Raw genomic sequence first — 27,143 nt, 5'->3', positions numbered from 1 at the left:
GATATTATGTGCGTTCCATCATGCATTCCATCGGGTGGAAGCAGTCATCTCCCCACCAATGAGGTGCACTATAGCACATTGTGTGCAAGCCACTGAACCGAAGTAATGATCTCCCGGTCCATGCATCGCCCACCAGGAAGACAGTATGCGTCCCATCGGGCGGAAGTGACGAACCCCCTGTCCAATAGGCAGCATCTCACTCTCACAGGGGAAATGAACTGGGAATGAGCAAACTTGAACTGGAAACAATAGTTAGCCATAGCCCAAAATGCTTACTGAATAAAAATCGGGATGATATAGTGGTGCATCCGGCAGACAAACGGGGGGTGGTTATCCTTGACAAGGAGGCATACAATGCCGAGATGTCAAGGTTGCTGTCAGTTCGCAGTACATATCTGCCTCTAAAAGGGAATCCCACCCACTGTAAGTTACAAAAAAGAATGTGTTGCACTTGTTGAGGAGGGCTTTCAGAAGAAGGTTATCTCCAAAAAGGAAAAGGCCTTCCTTATTCCGGTAGGACTGAGGGTTCCAGTCATATATTATTTACCAAAGGTGCACAATGATCCTGTTTGCCCCCCTGGAAGACCAATCATTAGTGGCATTGATTCGGTTACTTCCAGGGTGGGCAAAAATATTGATCACTTTTTGTAAACTTTGGTCACTAAGACACCCTCTTATTTGAGAGATTCCACCCAGGTAATCAATCTGTTCCAACATTTTGAATGGAAGGACACCTACATACTTGCTACTGCGGACGTCTCCTCCTTATATACCGTGATTTCCCATCAACACAGGAGGGAAGCGGTAGATCATTTCCTAAAACAGGACACTCTCCATATCCGACAGAGACGATTCATTTTGAAGCTTCTCGATTATGCCATGGAGCGTAATTATTTTTGGCATAATGGCTCTTATTATGTGCAAAATAGAGGTGTGGCCATGGGGGCTAAATTTGCCCCGAGCATGGCCAACCTTTTTATGGCCAAATGGGAGGAGGATGTCGTTTATCAAGAGTCCAGGTCAGAGCTGGTACTCTGGAAAAGATATGGATGACCTCCTCCTATGGGATGGCAGTTTGGAATCTCTCAACAATTTTATTACCTGTTTGAATGCCAACGATAGGGGTATCCTTTTGACACAGGAAGCAAGTAGTGTGGAAATCCATTTCCTTAATCTTAGAATCAGAGTAATTGATGGACAGATTGTGACATCAACCTACTTTAAGGAGACCAACCGTAATGGTTTCATTCATATCAAGAGCTGTCATCATAAGGCTTGGTTGGAATCGATTCCTAAGAGTCAGTTTCTGAGGTTGAGGCAGAACTGTACTAATCTGGATGATTTTGACAGGGAAGCCTCTATCCTCAGGGTACTGTTCCTTGAAAAAGGCTATAGTGTAAGTCAACTTGACATTGCATCTAGTCTGGCCCGAATGAAGGATAGAGATGACCTGATGGTGGTTAAGCCAAAGATACAGGATGATTCTTTCAAATTCTCCTTCGTCATTGGCTATTCCAACCAACATTATGATATAAAAAAATAATGCAGAAACACTGGAAAGTCTTACGAGGTGATTGGGTTTTGGGTCCTATTTTACCGGAGCAACCACAGGTGGTTTTTCAGGGGGTTCCTCCATTGAGACTGCAGGTGGCTCCGAATATAATCAATCCTCCTAAAAAGCTCTCCTTTTTCCAGAGTTTGGGAGGTTTCTTTACATGTAGAGGATGTCCCATTTGTAAGTTAAATATCAAAAGGAGTAGGAGAATAGATTCCTTGCAATTAACTTCCACTCAGGAAGTTTTCCCAATTAAACCCTTTATTATGTGCACCACAAAATATGTGGTTTACGTGATTAGGTGTCCATGCGGCAAGCAGTATATTGGACGAACAAAGCACATGCTCCACATTGGACTTAGTGAGCATGTGGCTAACATTAGACGTGGCTTTCCGAAACATAGCCTTTCCAAGCATTATGCTTTGAAGCATACTGCAACCCAGAGGGCACTAGTTTTTTGGGTATAGATAAATTCTGTGGACACTGGAGAGGCAGTCACATGGTCAGTAGGGATGAGCTTCGAGTTCAAGTCAAACTCACGTTCGACTCGAACATCGGCTGTTCACAAGTTCACCGAACAGCGAACAATTTGGCCCGAGGAGAAGAAGGGAAGAAGACGCCGCGGAGGAAGATGCCAGACAAGAACACCGGAGGAAGAACAAGAAGAACCAGAAGAAGAAGATGGAGGAAGAAACTGAAAGAAGATAGAAGATAGAAGAAAGAAGAAAGAAGAAAGAAGCATTTAAATAAAGGAATTGTCAAAAACTGTCTCTTGTCATTTTTAACATTTTTGACAGTTTTTTAGTGAAATGGTAGGGGTACTTTTGTACCCCCTTACCATTTCACACAGGGGGAGGGCTGGGATCTGGGTGTCCCCTTGTTAAAGGGGGCTTCCAGATTCCGAAAAGCCTCCCGCCCGCAGACCCCCACAACCACTGGCCAGGGTTGTGGGGATGAGGCCCTTGTCCTCATCAACATGGGGACAAGGTGTTTTGGGGGGCTACCCCAAAGCACCCTCCCAATGTTGAGGGCATGTGACCTGGTACGGTTCAGGAGGGGGGGCGCTCTCCCTCCCCCCCTCTTTTCCTGCGGCCTGCCAGATTGCGTGCTCAGATAAGGGTCTGGTATGGATTTTTGGGGAGACCCCACACCATTTTGTTTTTAAATTTTGGCACGGGGTTCCCCTTAAAATCCATACCAGACCTGAGGGGTCTGGTATAGATTTTGAGGGGGACCCCACGCAATTTTTTTTGTAAATTTTGGCTGGGGTTCCCCTTAATATCCATACCAGACCTTAAGGGCCTGGTATGGAATTTAGGGGGACCCCCACGTCATTTTTTTTTATTTTAGTTTGGGGTTCCAGTTTTTATCAATGAACTTCTATGTGTATTGTCGGACCGGCAATGCATTAATAGCCGTGAGTAGTTTTAAATGACTTTTTTCCTTTGAAATGTCATTTTGCTGTCAGACTGTTATAAACACGGGAAACATGCGCCCCTTTACAGGCATACTATAGACACCCCCCAGGTATGAAATTTAAAGGGATTTTACACTTTTATTGTTTCACTTTAATCATTATTAAAATCACTGCTCCTGAAAAAACTGCAGTTTTTAAAACTTTTTTGCATTGATCCATGTCCCCTGGGGCAGGACTCAGGTCCCCAAACACTTTTTATGACAATAACTTGCATATAAGCCTTTAAAATTAGCACTTTTGATTATTCATGTTCGTGTCCCATAGACTTTAACGGTGTTCGCGTGTTAGAAAGAATTTTTTGCCTGTTCGCATGTTCTGGTGCGAACCGAACAGGGGGGTGTTCGGCTCATCCCTAATGGTCAGGGAAGTCTCGTGTTTGGAAACGAAGTGGATCTACCAAGCACAGACTTATGCTCCCTTTGATATGAACATTGAGTGGGATGTCAACGCATTTATTAACACTGGATAGATATTTATCTGTCACTTGTTGATGCATTTTTCGTTCTTGCGTTGTTCATTCATTTTTTGTTAGGTTCACAGGTTACTACTTTATTTTATTTTTATTATATTTTTTTATTTTGTTTTTTTTTTTTTTTTTTTATTTTTTATGTGAATTAGTGTTGTTTTTTAAGATGTATTTATCATGCTTGTTTATTGTTTTCTTGCCACAAGAGGTCGCCACTCTTTGATGTCCGCATACACTTATAATCCCTCTTCCCATATAAATATCCATTTTGGGCTATAGAAGATTAAACAAATGAACCTATTGGTATTTTTGTGAATCCTAAAATTTTTGTTTGGAATTCTGCTTGGGTCATTTAAATTTCCTAATTGTATTATTGCCTTTTATGTTGGTTGCATTCCGGTATGGGGGTGGTGTTTACTTCCCTTATCCCGAATGCATGATGTTGCACTATTTTATTTTATTTTCATCCCTTCCACTCCCCTTTTTTCCTTTTTATCCAATGAGCATTTTGGGCTATGGCTAACTATTGTTTTCGGTTCATGTTTGCTCACTCCCAGTTAATTTCCTCTGTGAGAGTGAGATGCTGCTTATTGGATGGGGGTTCGTCACTTCTGCCCGATGGGATGCATACTGTCTTCCTGGTGGGCGGTGCATGGACCGGGAGATTATTACTTCCATTCAGTGGATCACACACAATGTGCTATAGTGTGCCTCATTGGTGGGGAGATGACTGCTTCCGCCCGATGGAACACATGATGGAACGCACATAATATCCAGCCTTACATTCAAGCCCACTCCTTATAAAACACAGCGTCACATGTCATTAGCACGCCCCTGAAGATGCACGTTTGTGACGAAGCGTCACGTGTTACAAGGGACAAGTGACGTTTTGTGGACAGAGGAGTGGCTGCCGTCTTGTTGGTAGGAAGCGCTGGATGCTTTCGGCTTTACTCATGCTTGTTTTTTATTTATCTAATGTGAGTTGTATACCTAGCTTATTTTTGAATAAATTGCCTTTTTATGGATGTCTGCACAATGAGAATGTTCTTCCATTCAACTACATGCAACTACTGAATGTTCCTGTGGAGTTTATCTCCTAATCAAGGTCGAAAAGGTACAGCAATCTGTTTCTGGTGGGTCTGTGAAAGAGGATTTCTTGCCTAACTAGTGGACCGTTTGATGAATAGAAGTTGTGGAGCTGACCTTTCAACCATTTGTTCAATGTGTATATCCTATACACTGGCGGTAAGAGTTAGTAATATTGGGTGTCGGTGACGCTTCTTCTATTTTCCTATCTTATTGGAGCTCCCCAGATGGACTGCTACCCTTTGTGCCATTTGAATGTATTTTATACACATCTGTTTTAAATTATTACCACTAATTCAAAATCCTAGCAACAATAAACAAAGCCATCCACACCCAAACCATCCTCTTTACTCCTCAATAGAAATTCTGTTCTCTAGCTCTCTTATCACCTACTCTCTATGCTCCAGAACTTCTACAGAGCCTCTCCCATCCTTCAGCATCCTCTACCTCTAGTCTGTTTAGCTCTCTCTTACTTTTTCTACCTCTAGGCAATCTCTGAAACCTATCTCTTCAGGAAAGCCTATCCAGCCCCTACTTAAGAACTGAACTTTTTCCCTATAAACTCATCTCCACAGTTATTATCCCTTTCATCACTTGCCCCTTTCTGTTTGAGTGTGGGCTCTCTTGAGCAGCATCCCCCTAATCGTCTTGTCTCAACTTTTATTGTAACTGTACAGTCTCCCTTTTAATTGTAAAGTTCTGTACAGACTGTTGGCTCTATATAAATTGTATGTTATAATAATTATGATGCTTACTATACTTCATATTTATAAACATTCGCATGCAAGTAGAATTTAAGGTTTGGTAATTTATTACTCTGAGAAAAATGCATCAACTTGTAGAGCTCCAAATTTGACCCCATTTGGCCAATTTGTGCTCAGAGAAAGATTTGAAAACAAAGTTTCAAGTGCCATCAATCTAATGGTGATTAAACCATCATTCAGCACAGCAGGGATGCATTCTAGCATTCCTATTGCTGTGTAGATATGCTGGAAGCATAGTGAACCCTTACTATGCTGTTACCAATCTATGCGCCTTTGAACTTTTGGCAGGTGCTCAAAGAGGGGACTAAAATGTAATCTCAAAATGTCAGTACAGTGTGGATGGCCAGCAGGCTCTTTTGCAGCAGGGGAAAATATTGGAATATAAAGTGATTTATTTAATGCTTTCCCAAACCCTGTGGGGATAAACAGCTAGCTTTCTTTGGTAAACTGGCAAGAGTCTATTAAATTCCTTACCAATTTACAATAAACATAGTAAAGGAAAAAAAACAGCTCTAATGCTTATAGTTAAATAACATGGATTGATTTGTAATAGAAGCGATACCTTTGTTTTATGTTCAATAACACACAAAGTTGTCCACAGTATATCACCTAGGATTTTGCTCAAACCTGTATAGGAATTGCATTTTTTTATGGAAATTGACATTGCAATAAAATATCAATATCTACAGAGAAAATGGAAACAAAACCAGATAGCTAGTTTATGTATTCCCTTGCATTACGTTTCTTTGGTTAACTTTAGTACCATTTGCAGAAATGTTCAATTTTCCAGATTATGTCTATTGTTGGATGTACAGTATTCATATACAAGGTATTTACATGTTATCATATTCATCACAAATCAAAAATCTCTAAATCCCTGAATGGACTGTGTTAGATTTAAATGTGTTGATGTGCAATTTGTCTCTATTAAGGAAAATATACCAACTTTTTTTTCTTGTTTCAAAATGTCCTATGAAAGCTATTGTGTGTACCTAATAGCATATGTTTCAGAGACAGATAATGTTCTGTATGTAATTGATTCTTTAGAATTCCACCCAATGTCCGGGACATTGTTTATTGCACAGGAGTTTCCTTAATGGATGAAGATGTATGGGAGTTTATCTGGATGAAATTTCATTCTACAACAGCTGTTTCAGAAAAGAAAATATTGCTGGAAGCACTGACCTGCAGTGATAATAGGAACTTACTGAATAGGTGAGAGTGAAATTACTGTTTTTTTAGATACATGGGTGCTTTTTTAAGCAATGTTGCTCTGTTTTTGATTGTGTAAAATAGCAGGGAAGATCATGCAACAACAACATCTATGATATCAACTTCTCCTTCACTAATTTAGCATTCATAACTAACTTGGCAACATTTTATCATGGTTTAGACCCCATACCACTGTTCACAGTTTAAGAATCTTGTTTTCTTTTATTATCCTTTGACTTTCCTTGGTGTCCATTATATATCCTGTCTCTGTATCCTGTATTGCAGCCCTGTTTTCATGCTTTACTGCTTCATATTAAAATGTACTTCATTTGTGGTGATTATGTTAACAATGTTATTAGCCTGTAAACAAATTATGTATACAGACTAATAGCATTTTCAGCAAGTACAAAATTACCTGTTGATCTTGCCATAAATACAATTTTCTTGTCTCTTCTTGTGACCTTAAAAAGACAGCAAAAAACAATGTTGACGCACTTATAAAACTACTAATCCCATCCATTACCATGTAATTAAGATGAATAAAGGCAGGCATGTTTGAAGTCCAGCCTGTGTCACAACTATTACTGCCTATATAGATACAGGACAGGAAGTCTGTTATTTGTAGGTTTTCTAAAAGGTCTAGGCACATACTATCTAGAAAAATTGTAAATGTCAGATTTGAGGCTACAATTTTGAGATTCTGGAGCACAGGATCGAAAATACAAAAACAAAAAAAATAAGATACTTTTAATAAAGCAAGCTTTTAAAAGCTAATTACACAAAGATGTATAAATCTTTGGGATCAGCAATTTCAAAAAAGTAGCTTAAATTCACAATAATATTGTATTAGTAATGCAACATTGTATCAACTGATGTTGCATTTGTGTTATATTATATAAAGTTCCATTCTAAGTTGAAAAAAATAATCTAGAATGAAACTTATATATATATCACCAATGTAACACCAGTTGTGGAAAGCATTGGAGTTTTACTTTAAATACCTATCTACATATGGGACTTGTAATTCTAGAGGTATAAGCAAAATATATTTATATTTTGATATTATATAATTGTGAATTGAAGCTCCATTTTTGAAATTGCTGGTGCCCAAATGTTTTATACATCTATGTACAATTAGATGTTTTTACCTTGGTTCGTTAAAAGCAATCTTTAGTTTCTGTGTTCCCAGATCTCAAATCTGATTATACCATATATTTGTAAGATTAACAGATGAAAATAAATGGGAAAAAGCCCAAAAAAACTAATGCAGCCACTGCATCTAAGGACTGGTAAGCTGCAATATTTCTGTTTTTGGGTGTAGATATAATTTTCCCTCTAGTTGCCTTTAACTTTCTATAAACCTGACATTTAGATACTGTAGCTTTAGTCACATAACTTACCTCTAATGAAGTATGTCCAGTATTGTGCAGACAGCTGTATCCTGCAAAAATCTTCATGATAGGGATGCCCTGACATTTTTCTGTCTCTAAAATTCCAGTGCTGCAATGGTTACCAGCTCCAGGTCTTTAGGCAGAACAGCAGCACAGATGGTCCCTCCTCCTCCATTGAGGAAAGTTATTTTGCTAATTACACTGCTTGTAACACCATCTGTAAATGGGGTAGAGTCTCAGTGAAAGGATTCTCTCCCCATTCACAGATGGTGTTACAAGCAATGTAATAAATGAAAGAACTTTTCTCAATGGAGGAGGAGGAAAGAGAGGGGATGTCCCCATCAGACCATCTGTACTGCTGTTCTGGTTAAAGATTTCTCCAGGGTACAGGTGCCTGCACAACATGGGAAATACTTCATTATTCTGGTAAAACATATAAGATGAGGTTAAAATATACACCAAATGGGTCAAGTATGAAAATTGTGTGTCCCTGAAATGGCAAAAAAGTATTGTACACCACATAGTCCATAGGTGGTCCTATGAAGCCTTTACATCTCATCAGTTTAGAGGTAACAGTGAATGATGACCCTGAAAATATTGTTTTATTTTATGTGCAATGATACATGCTGTGGTTATGAATGTATATGCATGTACATGGGAGAGGAGGCTTATTTTATTAGTAATTTTCTTCTTTTTTTAGCTTAACTTTATTGTTATCACAATGTGGCTATGTGATACCATAGTGCAAGTGACTGACTCTGTTTAAGAAGACAGCAAGGATCTATTAGAACCCTAAAGTCACTTTTGCACTCTGAGCTGAGATGTTTCTTTCTTGGTCAAAGAGGCCAGAGATTGACAGCTTTGAACCCAGGGGTGTTCAGAGCTGAGCACGTCTGGGTTAATTCTTCCCTGATGTTCACTGATCTCCCACTGCTCTCCATCCTGATACTAAGCATTGAGGTCTTGGGATCAGGAGGAACAGTTGAGCCTGGGACACATGGTGGGGGATGGTCAGGGAGGGGTGGTACTTTCTCCTACATGCAGAAGTGATTAAGTGGCTTCTCAAACAACTTCTACTACATATCTGACAGCAGAAGTGAAAATGTTTACAAAACTATAGAAGCCAGGAGTTTGTTCACATACCAGCACTGCTACCCATGTAATGGTTAAGTCAGCATCAGCAAAAGAGTGGTTTACAACCATTTTTAAGTGGTTGTAAACCTCAGACATGAAATATTAACAAAACATATCCCTACTTAGTGTGTACATGTCTCAATTAAAAGCACTAAGTGTCATTTATGTCAGCTACTTTGTTCCTCTGCTCTCAGCATGAATCGCTTCTAACAATTTTTCCTGAAACCAGGAGAAAAATGGTGACAGGGGAGGGACCCTTATTGGATTGACAGCCTCAGCTTTGATTTTGTGAGCTGTGTGAAGGGAAGTGTGTCTCTTCCCTCCAATCAGTTCTCAGACCTCTCCTCATTGAGCTCTGTGGAATGTAACTTCTGTTCTCCGTCCTCTTTTATGAGCTCTCAGACAAGCTTATAAATTAAGCACTTTGAACAGATGTGGAGAAGAGAAGACTGGAGGTACAACTGATGTAGGAGGGTTTTTTAAATCTCTGTGTATCACTTGAGGATAGTCCCTTCACTAGGTATATGTAAGGGTTTACAACCACTTTAAAAGAAAATTCTACCATTTGTCAGTAATTACTATTGTTTTATTTAACCAAAGCAATCTCTAAGTCAGAAATTCTTTTAAAAGATAATTTTAAAGTGTACCAGAGACAATAACACAACTCTCCTGGGCAGTTCAAACATTTTTGTCTATAGTGATACAAAAAAACTATTGCATACACATTTATATCACCAGTACAATAAATATTCTTTGTAATATAATTGCTTTTAAGGCTTCTCAACTTGTCATTGAATTCAGAAGTGGTTCTGGATCAAGATGCTATTGATGTTATAATCCATGTAGCAAGAAATCCACATGGGAGAGATTTAGCATGGAAATTCTTCAGGGATAAATGGAAAATTCTAAATGCAAGGTTTGTTTTATTTTTCATTACAATCATTGTATTACTATTATTATTATTTTGTCTTTTACCTTCTCTATAGTTTGCATCCAGACGTTATTTTTTAAGTTTCTTTAGAGAGATCTTCCTCCATCTACTGCCCTGGTTTTACCAGTCAGGAATTCTGCAACATGGCACAGACAGCAATAAAAGCTTACTGGGGTTGTAACCAAACCCTACTCTAGCAAAAATGCATTTTTATTTCTGTTTGTGATGCTTTTGGAGATTTTCCTTTGCTTCATTGTTGGTGAAACTGTTGTCACAGAAACTGTAATCTCAAGAGCTAGATAGCAACAACATTCTTCCTCACATCTATCTGGCCATACACTTTAACATACCAATAAGACCTACCTGTATATTATAACAAATGTTTTACATTATTTTGGAACGTGTCACATAATTATCTTAGTGACTAACCATAAAGTAATTTAAATTACCATTTTTGTGTATTTTGACTTATTAAAGTATATTGGATATTTTCTTGTTATATGTGTAATAACCTGAGTAATGCTATCTACTTTCTCCTCAGGTATGGAGAAGCCTTATTTATGAATTCCAAACTTATCAGCGGAGTTACAGAGTTTTTAAATACAGAGGAAGAATTAAATGAGGTAAAAGTATTTTTTTAAAAGAAGCCTAAAATGTAATGTCATAGCAGTTTATAAATATAGCTGCACTGCATGAGCAATAATAATGAATACTACAAGTATCCCACCCAAGCTTAAGTTTAAGCCTCTCCATATGATACTAGTGAATAGCGACATACAATTAAAAATAAATTATTAAAATTAAAAAGTAAAATTATTTATTAACTTGGATTACAGATGATGAGTTAAAGAAACACAGTCTCAGCTTTAATCTAATCCTCATCAGGGTCTATTGGCCTACACCTATCACATACTGCAAGCTGTTGAGATTTAAAGTCAAATGATGTAGTAAGGTGTGTTTATCATTAAACTGGCCAGATACTATAAATATTTGTGGAGACAGATTTGGAGTTTTGAGGTGCAAAACAATCAATAAAAATTGATATATAGAAAAAAAATATGATTTTATTAAACAAGTATATATAAAAAAAAACATTTAATATAAAAAGAGCACAATAGAGCTCAGCGGTCACATACAAAAGGATAGGTGCCTCTACATGTTTTACCACAATCGTGGCTTCTTCTGAACCTTTTGTAGGACCATATTACATTATCACTAAAACACAAAACATGAAACAAAACAAATCAAAATTTTATAATACAATAAAATACAGAAACAATAAAAATCTACAGAGATTTCTATCAAATTCTACCCTGGGTGGGTCCAAGTTGATTTATTTAGGTGGCAAACGACTGAATGGGGTGATATTTGGACTTATGGATGTTAATCATATGATGTTGCAGGTGTGAATACAGGGTTAATTTTGATACGCAGACACCTCATTAGAGCTCTTGATGGGCTCTGAGGATTCCTTGGAACTGTGACCTTCTTAAAGGCGTGAGATTGCATACATCAGGTGATTCGTATGTTATGTTAATTATGTAAATATAAGATTAATTGAATTTGATAGACATCTCTGTAGATTTTTATTGTTTCTGTATTTTATTGTATTATAAATTTTGATTTGTTTTGTTTCATGTTTTGTGTTTTAGTGATAATGTAATATGGTCCTACAAAAGCTCCAGAAGAAGCCACGATTGCCGTGAAACATGTAGAGGCACCTATCCTTTTGTATAGTGACCACTGAGCTCTATTGTGCTCTTTTTATATTTAAAGTTTTTTTTTTTTTATATAGTTGTTTAATAAAATCATATTTTTTCTATATATCAATTTTTATTGATTGTTTTGCACCTCAAAACTCCAAATCAGTCTCCATAAATATTTCTAAATTCCAAGGAGGTGGTGCGCATGGTGAAATCTTCAACCTCTAACGTTGAATATATTTCTGGCCAGATACTATATTACCAAAAGTACTGGTAGCAAGTTTGGGGTGCAGGGACTTGACTGGCCTGCACATAGTCCTGGCCTCAACCAGATAGCATACCTTTGGGATGAATTACAGCGGAGACTGCAAGCCAGGCCTTCTTGTCCACATCAGTGACTGACCTCACCAATGTGCTTCTGGAAGAATGGTCAAACATTCCCATAGACACACTCCTAAACCTTGAGGACAGCCTTCGCAGAAGAGTTGAAGCTGTTATAGCTGCAAAGATTGGGCCAACTCAATATTAAACCCTATGGACTAAGACTGGGATGCCATTAAAGTTCATATGCATGCAAAGGCAGGCATCCCAATACTTTTAGTAATATAGTGTTTATTACAATCTGATTTGCCAACAATTGTATAGTGCAAGAACTTACCCAACATTACATTTATTTTAGTCAGGTAGACCTATGCAACACATAGTTCTTGGTAATCAAAGCAACTGTATAGTACCTTGTATAGTAGAAAGTGTACCTAAACACTCAATTCTATATGATTTTAGTCAGTAGAGATGAACTTTAGACTTGAAATGATAGAAGATTAGACCCAAGCTCTAAACATTTGATGTTCACCAAACAGGTGAACTAAATGGTCATATTTGGCCTGTTTGTATCACTACCTTCACTAAAGGAATGACTTTCTGGCCCACCTGCCAGCTTGTTTCACATAATAAAAAAAACATTTTATATCCTGAGTGACATAATTGACCATATGACCATATTTGGTCAATGGTGTCAGACAGCATCACAGCTTGTCAGTGGCGGTGAGAGTCCATCAGGAGCAGAATCGTTGTATGCGGAATGTCTTGTTTAAGAAGGTGGAACATCAGTTCTTTGTTCATTGTGATTGACAATGGATCTACATTGCTGTATAATGTGTTTGAAGATGGCTTTACAGCATGGGACTTTTTTTTTTTCAAAAAAGAACATTATGTACATTGTGTGTATTTATGTACCATGTACATTGTTATTGAATGAGAGAAAGGTACTATATCCCCCTTAATCATTCATATAGGAGAGAAGATGTCTTAGGCCCTCTTATTTTCAATGGGTGTCCCAGTATATCTCTCTCCCCCACAGACCCCCACATCTACTCTTGAGGAAATTGGAAAGATAGAACTAGATCCATAGGGTTATTTTACTGATATTGTTATCTTAAAGTGGAGGTCTGCCTACCGCTGCAAAAATTAAAAGCCAGAAGCTGCACATACTGCAGCTGCTGACTTTTAATAATCAGACACTTACCTGTCCTGGAGTCCAGCGATGTTGGCACCGCAGCTGATGTTTCCGTCAGGTGCATGCCACCTCCATTGGAAGTAAGGGAACCCGGCAGTGAATCCTTACAGCTTCATGCCGGAAACCCTACTGCTCATGCACGAGGCTCCGCTCCTCTCTTCTACTGGCCCAGCGGCCAGGGGAGGAGGAGGGAGCCCAGGCAGTGACATCAAAACCCGCGGCTCCCAGAAGCGGGAACAGGATACATGTATTAGACAGGTATCCCCCCCTCGAAAGGTGCCAATTGTGCCACCTGAGGGGGGGAGGCGTACAACGAGTGGAAGTTCCACTTTTGGGTGGAACTCCACTTTAACATATAACTGTTGATGTAAATGATCTGGTTCCTAGGCAGGCAGCTTCTACACCCCAGAGAATCTCCTCAGGCTTCTTGGCTTATAGTGTTATGAAACAAAATTAAAATTAAAGTGCCTAAGACCTAAGAGGTCTAGATATAACTTTTTTCTGCTAAAAGTCAAGGGTACAATCCAAAAAGTAGCCAATACGTTTCAAGGGTCCAAGAATGCCCCCTTCATCAAGGCTTTATTGACAACAATGCATGAATTACAAGAACAGGCCCTGTCAGCAGTTTGTTTGACAGTCAAGGATAATGGTCTGGCAATACATTTTTGCATATATTTTGGGGACTCCCTTTTGTATGGAGTCACACTTAAAATCCATACCAGGCATGCTGCCTGGGTGCCCAGGAAAGGAAACAAGCATGTGCACTCCCCACTTCAGAAATGTGGAAACTTGGAATAGGCAGCCGCTCACCAGAATGGGATACCAATAATACTTATTTTGTGTAATGCAGACAGATGCAGTCACAGGAATGAACGGGAGGTTAACATGTTTTCCACATATTATGCTTAGTCATAACATATGCCTATTTCAAGTTTGCTTGTCTGTTGCGGTGGTGAGCCAGCATCTGTAGGGTCACCTACTGTGGGATATCCTCAGCTCACTTGGAGTGGTGATTTCTCCTCTGCCTTCCTCACTCCAGAATTATACCAGGCCAATCCCTGAAAAAAAAAATAGAAAACAAAAAAAGGGAGAGACCAGGTTTTAATCTTTATCATCACTGCTAGCTTATGGATGATCTGATTCCAGGATAGCAGTCTACTCAGTAGTGTTTGGAGATAACAAGGCTGATTTATCGCTCTTTTTTGGTAAGTGCATTACCAACTGGGACCACTTGAGAATGAGGTTTCTTTTCGGTGATGGTATACAGGCTTTGAGGCTTCCCTATGATTCTGAGGGGTCACGGAGCACCACATCTACCTTATGGACTTCTATTTGGACTCTGTCACACATGAATTAATGCTTGTGTGTGGTTTTTTTGAGTGACGTCTCGGCTCCGCGCCACGCTTTGCTGTGCATGCCAAGCCTCTTTCTGGTTCCCTCTCCACGGCCGTGCTACCAGAGGAGACTGACAACATCATGGCACTGTTTGTGACGGGACCCAACGTCCTCCTTCCCCCTCAACTGGAACCCACACATGCCTGGATGCTTCTAAATACCATCACATCTCAGTTCTGTGTGCCAAGGAGAAGAACCACTGTGCCCCACCACCTCACATCATCCTATGTGGATTCGCCAGCCATTTGTGGACATGCTGAAGCTTGCAGTCCCTCTCCTCTCATCCAGAGACATGCCTGAATGCAGATATGCTATCTTCCATGTGAGTGGATATTATTTTTTATAATAAATGTTTATTGATACATACTCAGAGGCGCCCCATTTTCCTTGTTTTTTCTCAGCCTGTTTGGACCTTGCTTCTGGTCCCTTCGGTGGCAGCCCTGACAGACCAGTCTCTATATAATCATCATATGTAGTTTCCGACCCCTCTGGACTATCAAGGTATACTCTATAGAGGTACTGTTGCACTGCGCCTGTTTTACTTGTAAATTATTACATTCATTCAGGAAACTCAGACAATAGGTTTACTGAGATGTATCATGCAGCAAATGCCTCCTCTAAAATTAAGGAAGTCTTTTCCAAACAACTTTTATTCACTCTCCTGGACTGGTGTGCAGACAAAGATGGTAATATATTTTTCTGAAAAGCAAACTGGGCAATAGAACGATCACCTTGGGAAATATTTACAGTCCAAAAGAGAAACAGGTTTCTTTTTTAAGCCATGTTTGCTCTGCATTGTTGGAATTTACTCAGGGCCTTCTCATCTTTGAAGGTGACCTGAATCACCCAATTAATCCTGTGCTGGATTCCTCCTCTCGAAGCTCCTCTCTTATCTATCGAGCCCTCTGTCAGATTAACCCATTCCTGCCGCCGCCTTCTGACCCTTTAAGATATTCTAAATGCCGGCAGGTGGAGGCAGGAATTCCCATTATGTGACCGCTATGATGGCAGTCATAGTGGTCACATGATCGGAAAGCTCTCAATCGCAAGTATGCATCTAGAACTTTCCAGTACCCACTTTTTACTGTGCCAGGTAGGCGCAAGGAGCGTTCATTCAGCACAGTAATGTGTTTACATAGGGCCGCATATAGGCGACCTCTTGAACTTAAAGTTTTAATTTTGTCCACTAGAGGTGGTGTTAGTTTGGTACCATCTACTGTATTAATGATAGACTGGGTTTAAGCATATTATATCATTTTTAATTTTGTATGAAATATACCTTTTTTAGGCAGTATTTACTGGAAACAGAATGATTTTAAACGGTTTTTAATTTGTCATTGGCTGGTAACACTATCAACTGGCACCTGGAGAACATCTTCTTTAATGAAAGGAGTCAGGGCAGACAATTGTGCCCACTAGGAGTAGTGGTGCTAGGGTTCTGGCTGATTTGTCTCTGTTTTTACATTAGACATGTGAGTACTTTTCTTTTATGTCAAAAAAGTGACCTAGCAGGTTTACTCTGTGGAGCTTCTGTGTTTTTTTATGCCTGATGTTGGAATACTTGACATAGCTGAGATCCTGATAACCACCCTAATGATTCTTGGTAATCATACCAATCCAGGGCTTCCTGATTTTCTTTTAAGCATATTAGACCTCTTATAGCATGGGGGGTCTATCCTCCTGGTAAGCTGCTGCCATTTGTTTTTGTGGAGAAATACGCAAGGGGATTTACACGGAAGAATTTGAGTGTCACCTGTTTAGAATTTGGATGAAATAAATAGACTTATGTCATTTATGATTTTTTATACAGTATGCACTTTGTAAATTGCACATTTGCACATATTGTATTGCCAGAAACCATCAATTAAATATTTGTGAAAGAAGAAAAGAAAAAAATAATTGGGTATGTAGGGACATGACAGAGCAATGGAGCCACATTGTTCATACATGCCTGTATAATCAAACCACCACAGTTAGCCCTTCGACTACGAGGCAGGAATTCTGACCCACCCAGGGATGTCGTCTGCCACGTAATTGACTATCAACTCAAAGAAGAGATCCTGAGAAAAGCTCAGAACAAGACCCAGTTATCACATTATGGCACAGAGCTGCGTCTGTTCCAGGATCCCTCTAACGTTACACTCCAGCGACGCAGAGAACTCCGGCCCATACTAGAAGTTCTCCACACGAAGGGGATTCCATACAGGTGGAAATTCCCCTTCTACCTTTCAGCAACATCACAAGGCTGCAATGCTCTCCTCAGGGTGCCAGAAGACCTTTCCCATTTATGTGAAATTATGGATATCCCACTGACAGAAGTACCTGAATGGTACACGGAATTTCACCCTCCGGCTGCAAGACCCACACAACCCGGAGGGGAACCCATGAAAACTCAGTAAATTCCCCTACGAAAACAACAATCACGTTCAGAAGCATGTTCTCACCAATCCACTCCTGGCAACTACCGGGGTGTGAGTCCCATGAAAGCCCCATAAACTCGTAGAGTTTGCCGTGATCATTAGTCAAACACAGCAATAACCGCAGGTTTCAGTTAAGTTCTTCTTGTTTTGTTAAACCTGTTTTCTTTGATATATACTCGTTATACCCATTATACCATTGCCTCCTCTCAACTTATTCACCCGGACCCACTGTCCCCACATCACATGGGACAGGGCCCCTGCATGGATTTGAAACTTCCCCTGCTTTAAGTCAGTATTTAAAGGATAGTTCTCCTAACCAGAATGAACATCTTCTGCTCACACCTGCTGCTGAAGCTGTACTCGCTTTTAACTGTCTTGCCTGAACTGATAGCCGAACTATCTGCCCCACCATACAGCTACAATCTTACCAGCAATATATGTTACCACCTAGAAAAATTGGAATCCTTCCTCTTACAGGACAATTAAGGTCTCTGTCCGATGGAATAAGCCTACAGGATCTACCCCCTATTCTCCCCCTCTTTATTTTATTTTCTCTCCTTCTTCCCTCTTTTCTATGTGCTATGAAGTAATGTGATGGCTATACTATCAAACACCTGCCTAGGTGGGCTAGGCTCGGAGGATGACCTGCGGGAGCTTGGCTCCTTACTTCTTACTTACTCCTTACCGCACTCTAACGCCACAAGAGACTTTCATTGGGTGCACAAAGTTAGCACACGCCACCCTAACCACCTCGGTTGGTACATAGCTCATATTCAGTCTAAACTTCTCAGAGCCACATCTCTCAATCCATTCCTGAGAGATGCCGTACAATATCTAACATCATCAAGTATCCCACCGGATCACCTTATCCATATGGGAGCCATGTCAGGGAGTCAGGGAGTCAGACTCCAGCAATAACAGAGATTTTGCACTGGCCATCACAGGAATATCCTTAGAAGTCTTTTGTCAAAGAAATACTATTTCATCAGCACAGGCATATCCTCCTTTAATAGCACACATCCAGATAGGGACAGATTACCAGAACCTTAGACTTAAGAACACTCCGCGTTATGATTTCCAGCTCAAGGTTAATTATACAAGGTCTACGGGTCTTTAACCAACGCCTGAAGCTCACAAACGCTGTGGGGGGCCTACACATGTCTCCATCCAGTAAAACCTGTAAGACCGATTACCATACAAATCCTAGGAATACCATCATTTTGCAAAACACAAATCCCTATAGGAATGTGTGTCCATACTCACATGCCAGGATCTTACATGAGAACTACGCTATACACCCTCCCCTACCAATGTCTTAGGCGAATACGAAACATCACTTCTTTGATTCCCCCCAGTGGAACCCCTCAAAGGAGTCCTCAGCAGACAGACACATCATGAGCAGCATAGACAAAGCTACACATGTATTTTAATGCAGCCGATACTAAGCGACGCATACAACTCGCATGGAATGGTCAGCGATAGCAACTTCAGGTGGGAAGCGCACAAATGCACCATTCAAGGTGAACTAATCGCAATCTCCGTGAAACGCAAAAGAGACAGACAGGCTTACATTAAAAAGCTGATGACCCGTATTTACATGTTAGAACGAGCACTTAAATCCACCCAAGCAGCATCCTCAGTACACAAACTTGTCCAAGTCAGGGCAGAACTACTGGAGGAAGTCGATAAAACCATCCCCCACCCCGTGACCTCCTCACAGCACACATAACAGTAATCCCAAAACCTAATAAGGACCCCTCACTAGTCACCAATTATCGACCGATTTCTTTATTGAACGTGGACCTCAAACTCTATGCCAATCGTCTTTTGCCCTTACTAACTTACAAACTCATCTCGTTAGACCAGGTGGACTTCATACCGGGCAGAGAGGCAAGAGACAACACCATAAAAGCAATCAATATACACAGATAGTCGACTTCTACACAACACCATGTTTTTTTTTATCCCTAGATGCGGAAAAGGCGTTCGATAGAATGGCCTTGGACTATATGTTGGAAGCCCTCAAAATGTTTGGCATACAAGATCGTATGCTGCAATTTATTTTGGCTCTATTCTCCTCCCCAATTGCTAAGGTCCGAGTCAATGGCCACCTATCGAATGCCTTCCCTCTATCGAACGGTACTCGCCAGGGTTGCCCTCTTTCTCCATGAATTTTTGTACTTACTCTAGAACCTTTACTACAATGCCTCAGGTCTAATCCCGACATTAAAGGGGTCACAATCGCTAAGAATACCTATAAACTAGCGGCTTTCGTCGACAACATCCTTTTATTCCTCACGGAACCACACATTATGTTACCTAACATACTCAAAGATTTCGCCACATTCAAAACTATGACCAACTTCCAAAGAAACTTCACAAAATCAGAAGCACTGAATATATCCCTGGAGAACGGCATGCTCACACAATGTCAAACAAACTTCCCCTTCAAATGGAGTCAGGATGCAATCACAGGAATCCAGTTACCCTCTAAATTATCCAACCTGTATACCAAAAACTACATCCTGATCCTCCAAAACATTCAAAAAGACTTGATATCATGGTCCACTGGTCTTTTCTCATGGTTTGGCAGAGCGTTAATAGTCAAAATGAACATCCTCCCGAGAATATTGTATGTCCTTCAGGCAGTGCTCATAAAACTACAAAATCTTTTTTTGCCTCTGTCCATAAAGCTTGCCCAGTATTTGTGTGGGGTAAAGCACACCCAAGATTGAGTTTTGAGAGACTAACATTACCCAAGTTAAAAGGAGGTATAGGCTTGCCAGATATAGCCAAATACCACTGGGCCTGCCAGTTAGCAAGAATCATAGACTGAAATGTTCATTCTACCAGGAAAGCATGGGTAGACATCGAACATACATTCTCTACCCTACCATTGTGCCAACTACCATGGACCACTCCCACACATATACCACCAGAATGCAAACAACACCCTCTAATTGGCAACACACTACAAATATTTAAACAAGTATGTCACAAATTCAAAATATCCTCCGCCCCGGGCCCACTAACGCCCATCCGTAACAACCCAGACTTCCCACCAGGTCTCACAGACGCTTTCCTCAAAGGTGTTTGGCTCCAATCTGCTATGCGAGCTAAACACTTCTTTAAGAAACTCCTTCCTAACCAAACTGACCACACAATCGTCAGGACACCCCTTTCCCTTCTGGTCATATATCCAACTTAGACAGTTCTTGAACAATCCACATACACACGCTGCACACGCTAGACAAAACACACCCTTATGCCGCGTACACACGAGCGGACTTTCTATCCTACTTGGTCCGGCACACTTTCCGACGGACTTTGTCCGCCAGGTGCGCCGGACTTTAAAACGAACGGACTTGCCCACACACGCCGGGATTTTCCGGCGGGCTAAGTCCGCCCGTCTTTCCGACGGACTTTCGCCGGAGTTCCGGCGGACTTTCAGAATGAACGGACTTGCCCACACACGGACAAGTCTGTTCATTTTGAACGTGACTCAGGTGCGACGGGACTAGAAAAGGATGTCAATCTTGCCGCTTTTATCGGCTAGATTGACACCTTGCGAGCCCCGTCGCGGGGCATACCAGGCCCTTAGGTCTGGTATGGATTATAAAGGGGAACCCCGCTACGCCGAAAAAACGGCGTGGGGTCCCCCTAAAATCCATACCAGACCCCGATCCGAGCACGCAGCCTGGCCGGTCAGGAAAGGGGGTGGGGACGAGCGAGCGCCCCCCCCCCTCCTGAACCGTACCAGGCCGCATGCCCTCAACATGGGGGGTGGGTGCTTTGGGGGAGGGGGGCGCCCTGCGCCCCCCCCCCAAAGCACCTTGTCCCCATGTTGATGAGGACAAGGGCCTCTTCCCGACAACCCTGGCCGTTGGTTGTCGGGGTCTGCGGGCGGGGGCTTATCGGAATCTGGGAGCCCCCTTTAATAAGGGGGCCCCCAGATCCCGGCCCCCCACCCTATGTAAATGAGTATGGGGTACATGGTACCCCTACCCATTTACCTAGGAAAAAAGTGTAAGTAATAAAACACACTACACAGGTTTTTAAAATATTTTATTAAACAGCTCCGGGGGGGGGATCTTCCTCCGGCTTCGGGGGTCTTCTTCCGGCTTCGGGGGTCCCTCCGCTTCATCTTCTCCCGGCGTCCGGTTGGTTCTTCTCCGCTCTCCGGCCTCTTCTCCCGGTGTCGCAGGTCTTCGGCCGGCCCCTCCGCTCTCTTCATGTAGCTCTATTGCGAGCGGAGGTCCGGACTTCTGGGCTTCTTGGCTTCTTGGCTTCTTGGCTTCTTGGCTTGGCTTGGCTTCTCTTCTCTTCCCCCAGATGTTGACACGACGCTCTCTCCGGCTGGACTGGTTTCTGAGGGCTGCGTTGTGACTTATATAGGCGGAGACCCCGCCCCCATATGATGTCACAGTCCCTGGGCATGCTGGGACTGTGACGTTTTAGGGGGCGTGGTCGACCACGCCCCCCGACCACGCCCCCTAAAACGTCACAGTCCCAGCATGCCCAGGGACTGTGACATCATATGGGGGCGGGGTCTCCGCCTATATAAGTCACAACGCAGCCCTCAGAAACCAGTCCAGCCGGAGAGAGCGTCGTGTCAACATCTGGGGGAAGAGAAGAGAAGCCAAGCCAAGCCAAGAAGCCAAGAAGCCAAGAAGCCAAGAAGCCCAGAAGTCCGGACCTCCGCTCGCAATAGAGCTACATGAAGAGAGCGGAGGGGCCGGCCGAAGACCTGCGACACCGGGAGAAGAGGCCGGAGAGCGGAGAAGAACCAACCGGACGCCGGGAGAAGATGAAGCGGAGGGACCCCCGAAGCCGGAAGAAGACCCCCGAAGCCGGAGGAAGATCCCCCCCCCGGAGCTGTTTAATAAAATATTTTAAAAACCTGTGTAGTGTGTTTTATTACTTACACTTTTTTCCTAGGTAAATGGGTAGGGGTACCATGTACCCCATACTCATTTACATAGGGTGGGGGGCCGGGATCTGGGGGCCCCCTTATTAAAGGGGGCTCCCAGATTCCGATAAGCCCCCGCCCGCAGACCCCGACAACCAACGGCCAGGGTTGTCGGGAAGAGGCCCTTGTCCTCATCAACATGGGGACAAGGTGCTTTGGGGGGGGCGCAGGGCGCCCCCCTCCCCCAAAGCACCCACCCCCCATGTTGAGGGCATGCGGCCTGGTACGGTTCAGGAGGGGGGGGGCGCTCGCTCGTCCCCACCCCCTTTCCTGACCGGCCAGGCTGCGTGCTCGGATCGGGGTCTGGTATGGATTTTAGGGGGACCCCACGCCGTTTTTTCGGCGTAGCGGGGTTCCCCTTTATAATCCATACCAGACCTAAGGGCCTGGTATGCCCCGCGCTCGCCGCAATAGGAAGATTTGTTTTTCCTATTGCAGCGAGCGCGAGATGCAATACCATCCCCTCGTGTCGTATCTGGTCTGTCGGACCAGCACACACACGAGCGGGCTTTCCGTCGGACCAGCACACACACGAGCGGACTTTCCGCCCGAAACTGAGTCCGACGGAAAGATTTCAAACATGTTTAAAATCTAGGTCCGGCGGGCTTTTGGGAAGAAGTCCGCCGGAAAAGTCCGCCGCCGCCCACACACGGGCGGATTGTCCGGCACACTCTGGTCCGCCGGACCAAGTATGCCGGAAAGTCCGACCGTGTGTACGCGGCATTAGAAGTACTTTCCACAAGAACAGAACAGCAGAGACACCTCATTTCAGACATGTATTCTCTTCTGTTCTCGGACCACAGTCCCAAATCCAACATAACGAGTCAAAGATGGGAAAGGGATCTGTCTATAAACCTTTCAGGAGAGGAATAGGAAAATATCTATTCTTACATCCATAAGTGTTCGACCAATGTGTCTGCACAAGAAAACAGATTTAAGGTTTTCTCCAGATGGTACAAAACATCTCTTAGACTACATAAAATTTCCCCCACCGTGCCCCCCAACTGTTGGAGGTGTGCAGACAAAGACGGTTCACTCCTACATATATGGTGGTCCTGCACCCCAAAGTCAGCCCTTTTGAACAGAAGTCCATGGTCTTACTACTGTAATAACAACATATCCAATAGACTTCTCACCGGCCCTAATGCTTCTGCATCACTCATTCATTCCTAAACAGCAATACCATAGATCCCTATCTCTACACCTAATAAACGCAGCAAAAATGTGTATTCAAGCACTATGGAAAGCAACAAATCCCCCAACCATCGTGGATTGGTTTAGACGCATTAACAAAGTTGCAGACATGGAAGAAATGGTTCATCAAGCCAGAGCACACCTACCAAATTCCAGAAAACCTGGACATGTTGGCGCCACTTCCAGACATCTACTGATTATTCCCAATTAGTATCCCGGCAAAAGTTTGCTTAAACATATTGTCAGGTAGGAGTAAGGAATCACCCTTGCATATCCCTTTCCATACAAATCCCTGGATATTCCCTCCCCAAACGATTTACCCACCAGAGATGATAAGAACACACATAGCTGTCCATGGGCGACACAAATTTCTCCCCTACTGCCCCTCTCCTTGCATACCCACCTCTCCCACGATCCCTAGTAGGTAGCCCCATCCACCCCTAGTTAGAGATCCTCCTGTATCCCCCCATATTCCCACTACCTACAATAGATCTTCCCTATAGTTGTGACAGATTATCCTAACCACAGAATAGGCCTAATTAAACCACCATACTTGGTAGGGATTGCTAGTGGTCCGAAGACCGCAACCCTATGAGAAACCATTACTTAGAGATAACACTTGGCCAATAACCATGGAAGACGCAACGAAACCAAGATTTATCAAGAGCTATCACACATACCGATACCTTAAACATCCTACAAAAAACATACACTTCCACAGACACTATAACCGACAAGCTCCCTAATGCATACATTGGAAAAACTACAACACTCTGTTCAATCACTTTACCCACTTTATGCTGGTAACAGTTTTATTATGCTTTGAATTATCCACATATATTGTTTAAACTGTGTTTTTCACAAACCTTGATTACATATACATTACACATGCAAGAATGAATATTGTCATCTATCTTCTCAACAATGCATTTGAAATTGTATACCTTATGACTCTGTATACCCATATATTTCATATTCTGTATATTATAACAACTTGTTGAAAAAAAAAAACATTAACCAGACCTTGTTACAGAAACAACACCAAAACAGCATGAGGACCAAAGTAAGAAACCACATAAATCAAAAAGAATCAAAAAGAAACCTACGTGCCACTCCTATAACGTGGCTGAAAAACCTAAAAAGCTGCTGAGTGCTGACACTAATCACAATCCTACATGTGTTCAATAACATTTAAACAATCAATTGTGCAGCACTTAAAACTAAACACACTAAAGTGCATATATGGTGAAAATATATAAGTATTCTGATGATACCACAAACATCACTTCATATGTGAAACCAATACTAGTCATGCAGTGCATAAACACTTAAAAACTTGGCAAAACAATAAAAACAGAATTTATTTAAACATATAATGAAAAATTGAATATAGAAGAAATTAGTCCATAAAGCCCCCACAATGTAAGTGCTTCATAATATTCCACTCATCTGTGCTCAAAAAAGATCCAGGATGTGTATCACCACAGGTGCTCCCCCCTGTAGGAGTATTCTCACCTTGACCAGTGTGACCACTACAGCTAAGTAGGGTCAGAAACAGCTTTCTAGCCTCACCATGGGCTATAACATGACAACTCCAGAGCTCCTCTCCACTCCTTGCTCCCAGGTGGGCAGTGATTGCCAGTGGTAGATAGTAGAGAAAAAAAAAAAACGACAGTGCTTACATTGTTTAAAAAACACCTATTTGCATACAAAGCGATGACGAGGTACTCACATTTTCCTGGTGCTACAAGTGGGCCAGTCTGTAAACAGCAAAGATAAAATCCGTGTTTGGGAATCACCTTTCTAATTCACACAAGCCCCGCCGGCACTTCTCATGGAAATAACTAGCTCCACGCTAGTTCCTGGTACCGTGATCATTCGTGCCCCATGGACGATTGTGGTCTTTCTATATTTACGCCTGGATGTGTTGTTTATAAACACTGATTCAGACTGATTTTTTGGCAACTGCAGCTGCCATCACCGTCTCTGAGTATACAGTACTCCCAGCTTGGATTAATCAAAGCTGACAATTGCTGTATACTGGAAGGGGGGATTCCCAGCACCAGGGCAGAGACACTGGATGTGCTACACACATAATGTCAACTTGTTTTTGGGTGTATCTAGCATGCCCCAAGTCTGCAACTAGTTAAGTAAAGTTAATGAAAATACTAATCAAAATAATTATAAATGAACATATATTAATGAAAATCCATCTCTTTTTTGTGGTGAGGGATATGAAACCAATGTCAGTTTTGTATTCCTATCTGTGTCTCTACTAGGGTTATTCTCTTTCTCTGTTTGTCTGGTGACCATTAAATAAATGTGCTGGATTTAGGTACATTTTACCATAAAAATGTTAGATTGTAGGAATGGTTTTATATGCAATATACAATAAACGTAGTGGTGAATAATAGTCATTATTTTTATCTTGTTTTTCAGCTAAAAGACTTTATACAACTCCATAAAGTGGGATCAGCTGTGGCTCCTTTGTCTAGGGCGTTGGAAACTGTAGATGCTAATGTACGATGGCAGCGACTATACAGGGAAGAACTCTTTCAGTGGTTACGAAGAACATTGAAACAATAAACTGTGGACTGTTCTTTGATGCATATGAGAACCTACTTCTTGAGAAAGACCAGAATGCATGCTGTAAAATTTATTGAAAACAGCAAAATGGGGCACAATGTGCCTTTCTCTATTTTTGCACTTGGCTCTTTTTCAAACCTGAAGAAATTTTTTTTCAAAAGAAATCACAAGAACTGTACAATTATATCCTGGCTTCCCAGGAAAAGTGTTATATACATAGCGCATGTTGATGTTTCTGTATATTTTTCAACCTATATTTGTTGCATGGTTGTATAGTTGCCTGTGTCCTCCAGCATGCTTAATGTTACTGTCCAGGATTTGTATTTGAACTGCTGTTAGATCAAGAGTGGGCATTATGCAAAAGCACAATGACTATTTATGACAATCAGTGTGATAAGGATGGAAAAACAATACTCAAGATCTCATGTGAGCCAGTACTGCAAATACAGTATGCATAACCTCATTGTATTAGTATACAGATTGTCTAGCAGTGATTGCTATTTCTATAAAACAATGAAAAATATTTTGAGAGTTATACAATGTAATATATACATGCATATTAAAATGATTTATATTGCTTTTCTACATTGGCAAAGTCAATAATTGGGGAAAGTAATGTCAAAGTCAAATGTTTTTCCTTTAATTTCTAGTAACAGTGATCTTTATGAGAATTCAGGAAACGCATAACATTTAATCCCGTATCGTGTATGCATATTTCTGTTTGTTAACAGTTATTATTAGGAGGCAAACATGTTTTGGAACTTTTTTCAGCTGATACAAATCTCACATTTGATATACTGGTCATCGTTTAATGAAGTCCAGAAAAAGTTTATCTAAACCCAAGAAAAAAGAGTGTATTGCAGCTTACCAGTTCTTATATGTAGTGACTGCATTTGTTTTCTTTTTTTTAGGCTTTTATTTCTTTCCTTTATATTAAATTGGTGACCTTGCCAGTAACATATCTGCTGTCCTAGGGTGACAATGTTCACTCAATGTATGGATGAACAGTGTTGTCACCGAAGGACTGGATATGTGTTAGGAGTACAAAGCACTGAAAGTTACAAAACTGAATTTCTGACAGGATCAATAGGTATTTTTTTTCTTTTTTGCCCTTATGGAATCAAACAAAACCGTATCAATTGTATATTTACCAAAAGGGAGCAAATTAGAAAAGTTCATGGTGGGGGTTGAAATACAGTACTGTACTGTACATTCCATACATTTTTAAAAAAAAGTATCATTTGGGATTTCACGTAACCTATAAGACTTTTGTTTACCCATAATTATTTTTTTCCTTTCTAACTAGACTTGGTGTAGAGATAGCCAAATACATTTTGCCAGAAA

At 41.4% G+C, this 27,143-nt stretch overlaps 1 protein-coding gene across 1 annotated transcript in view; it reads left to right on the top strand.

Moving 5' to 3' along the window:
* The window catches only part of TRHDE (thyrotropin releasing hormone degrading enzyme), a 1,580,966-nt gene extending 1,554,582 nt beyond the window's left edge, over positions 1–26,384 (top strand). The window contains exons 16-19 of the mRNA XM_073620033.1: positions 6,396–6,563; positions 9,861–10,001; positions 10,558–10,639; positions 25,653–26,384. Coding sequence (XP_073476134.1) covers positions 6,396–6,563; positions 9,861–10,001; positions 10,558–10,639; positions 25,653–25,799 — 538 coding nt within the window. The 3' untranslated portion in view covers positions 25,800–26,384. The remainder of the gene's footprint in view (positions 1–6,395; positions 6,564–9,860; positions 10,002–10,557; positions 10,640–25,652) is intronic.
* Positions 26,385–27,143: the final 759 nt, after the last annotated feature.

This window comes from Aquarana catesbeiana, linkage group LG03 (assembly GCF_042186555.1).
Source record: "Aquarana catesbeiana isolate 2022-GZ linkage group LG03, ASM4218655v1, whole genome shotgun sequence".
Classification (NCBI taxonomy): Eukaryota; Metazoa; Chordata; class Amphibia; order Anura; family Ranidae; genus Aquarana; species Aquarana catesbeiana.
The sequence above is the reverse complement of the archived record's forward strand: the minus strand, read 5'-3'. Positions and strand labels throughout refer to the sequence as shown.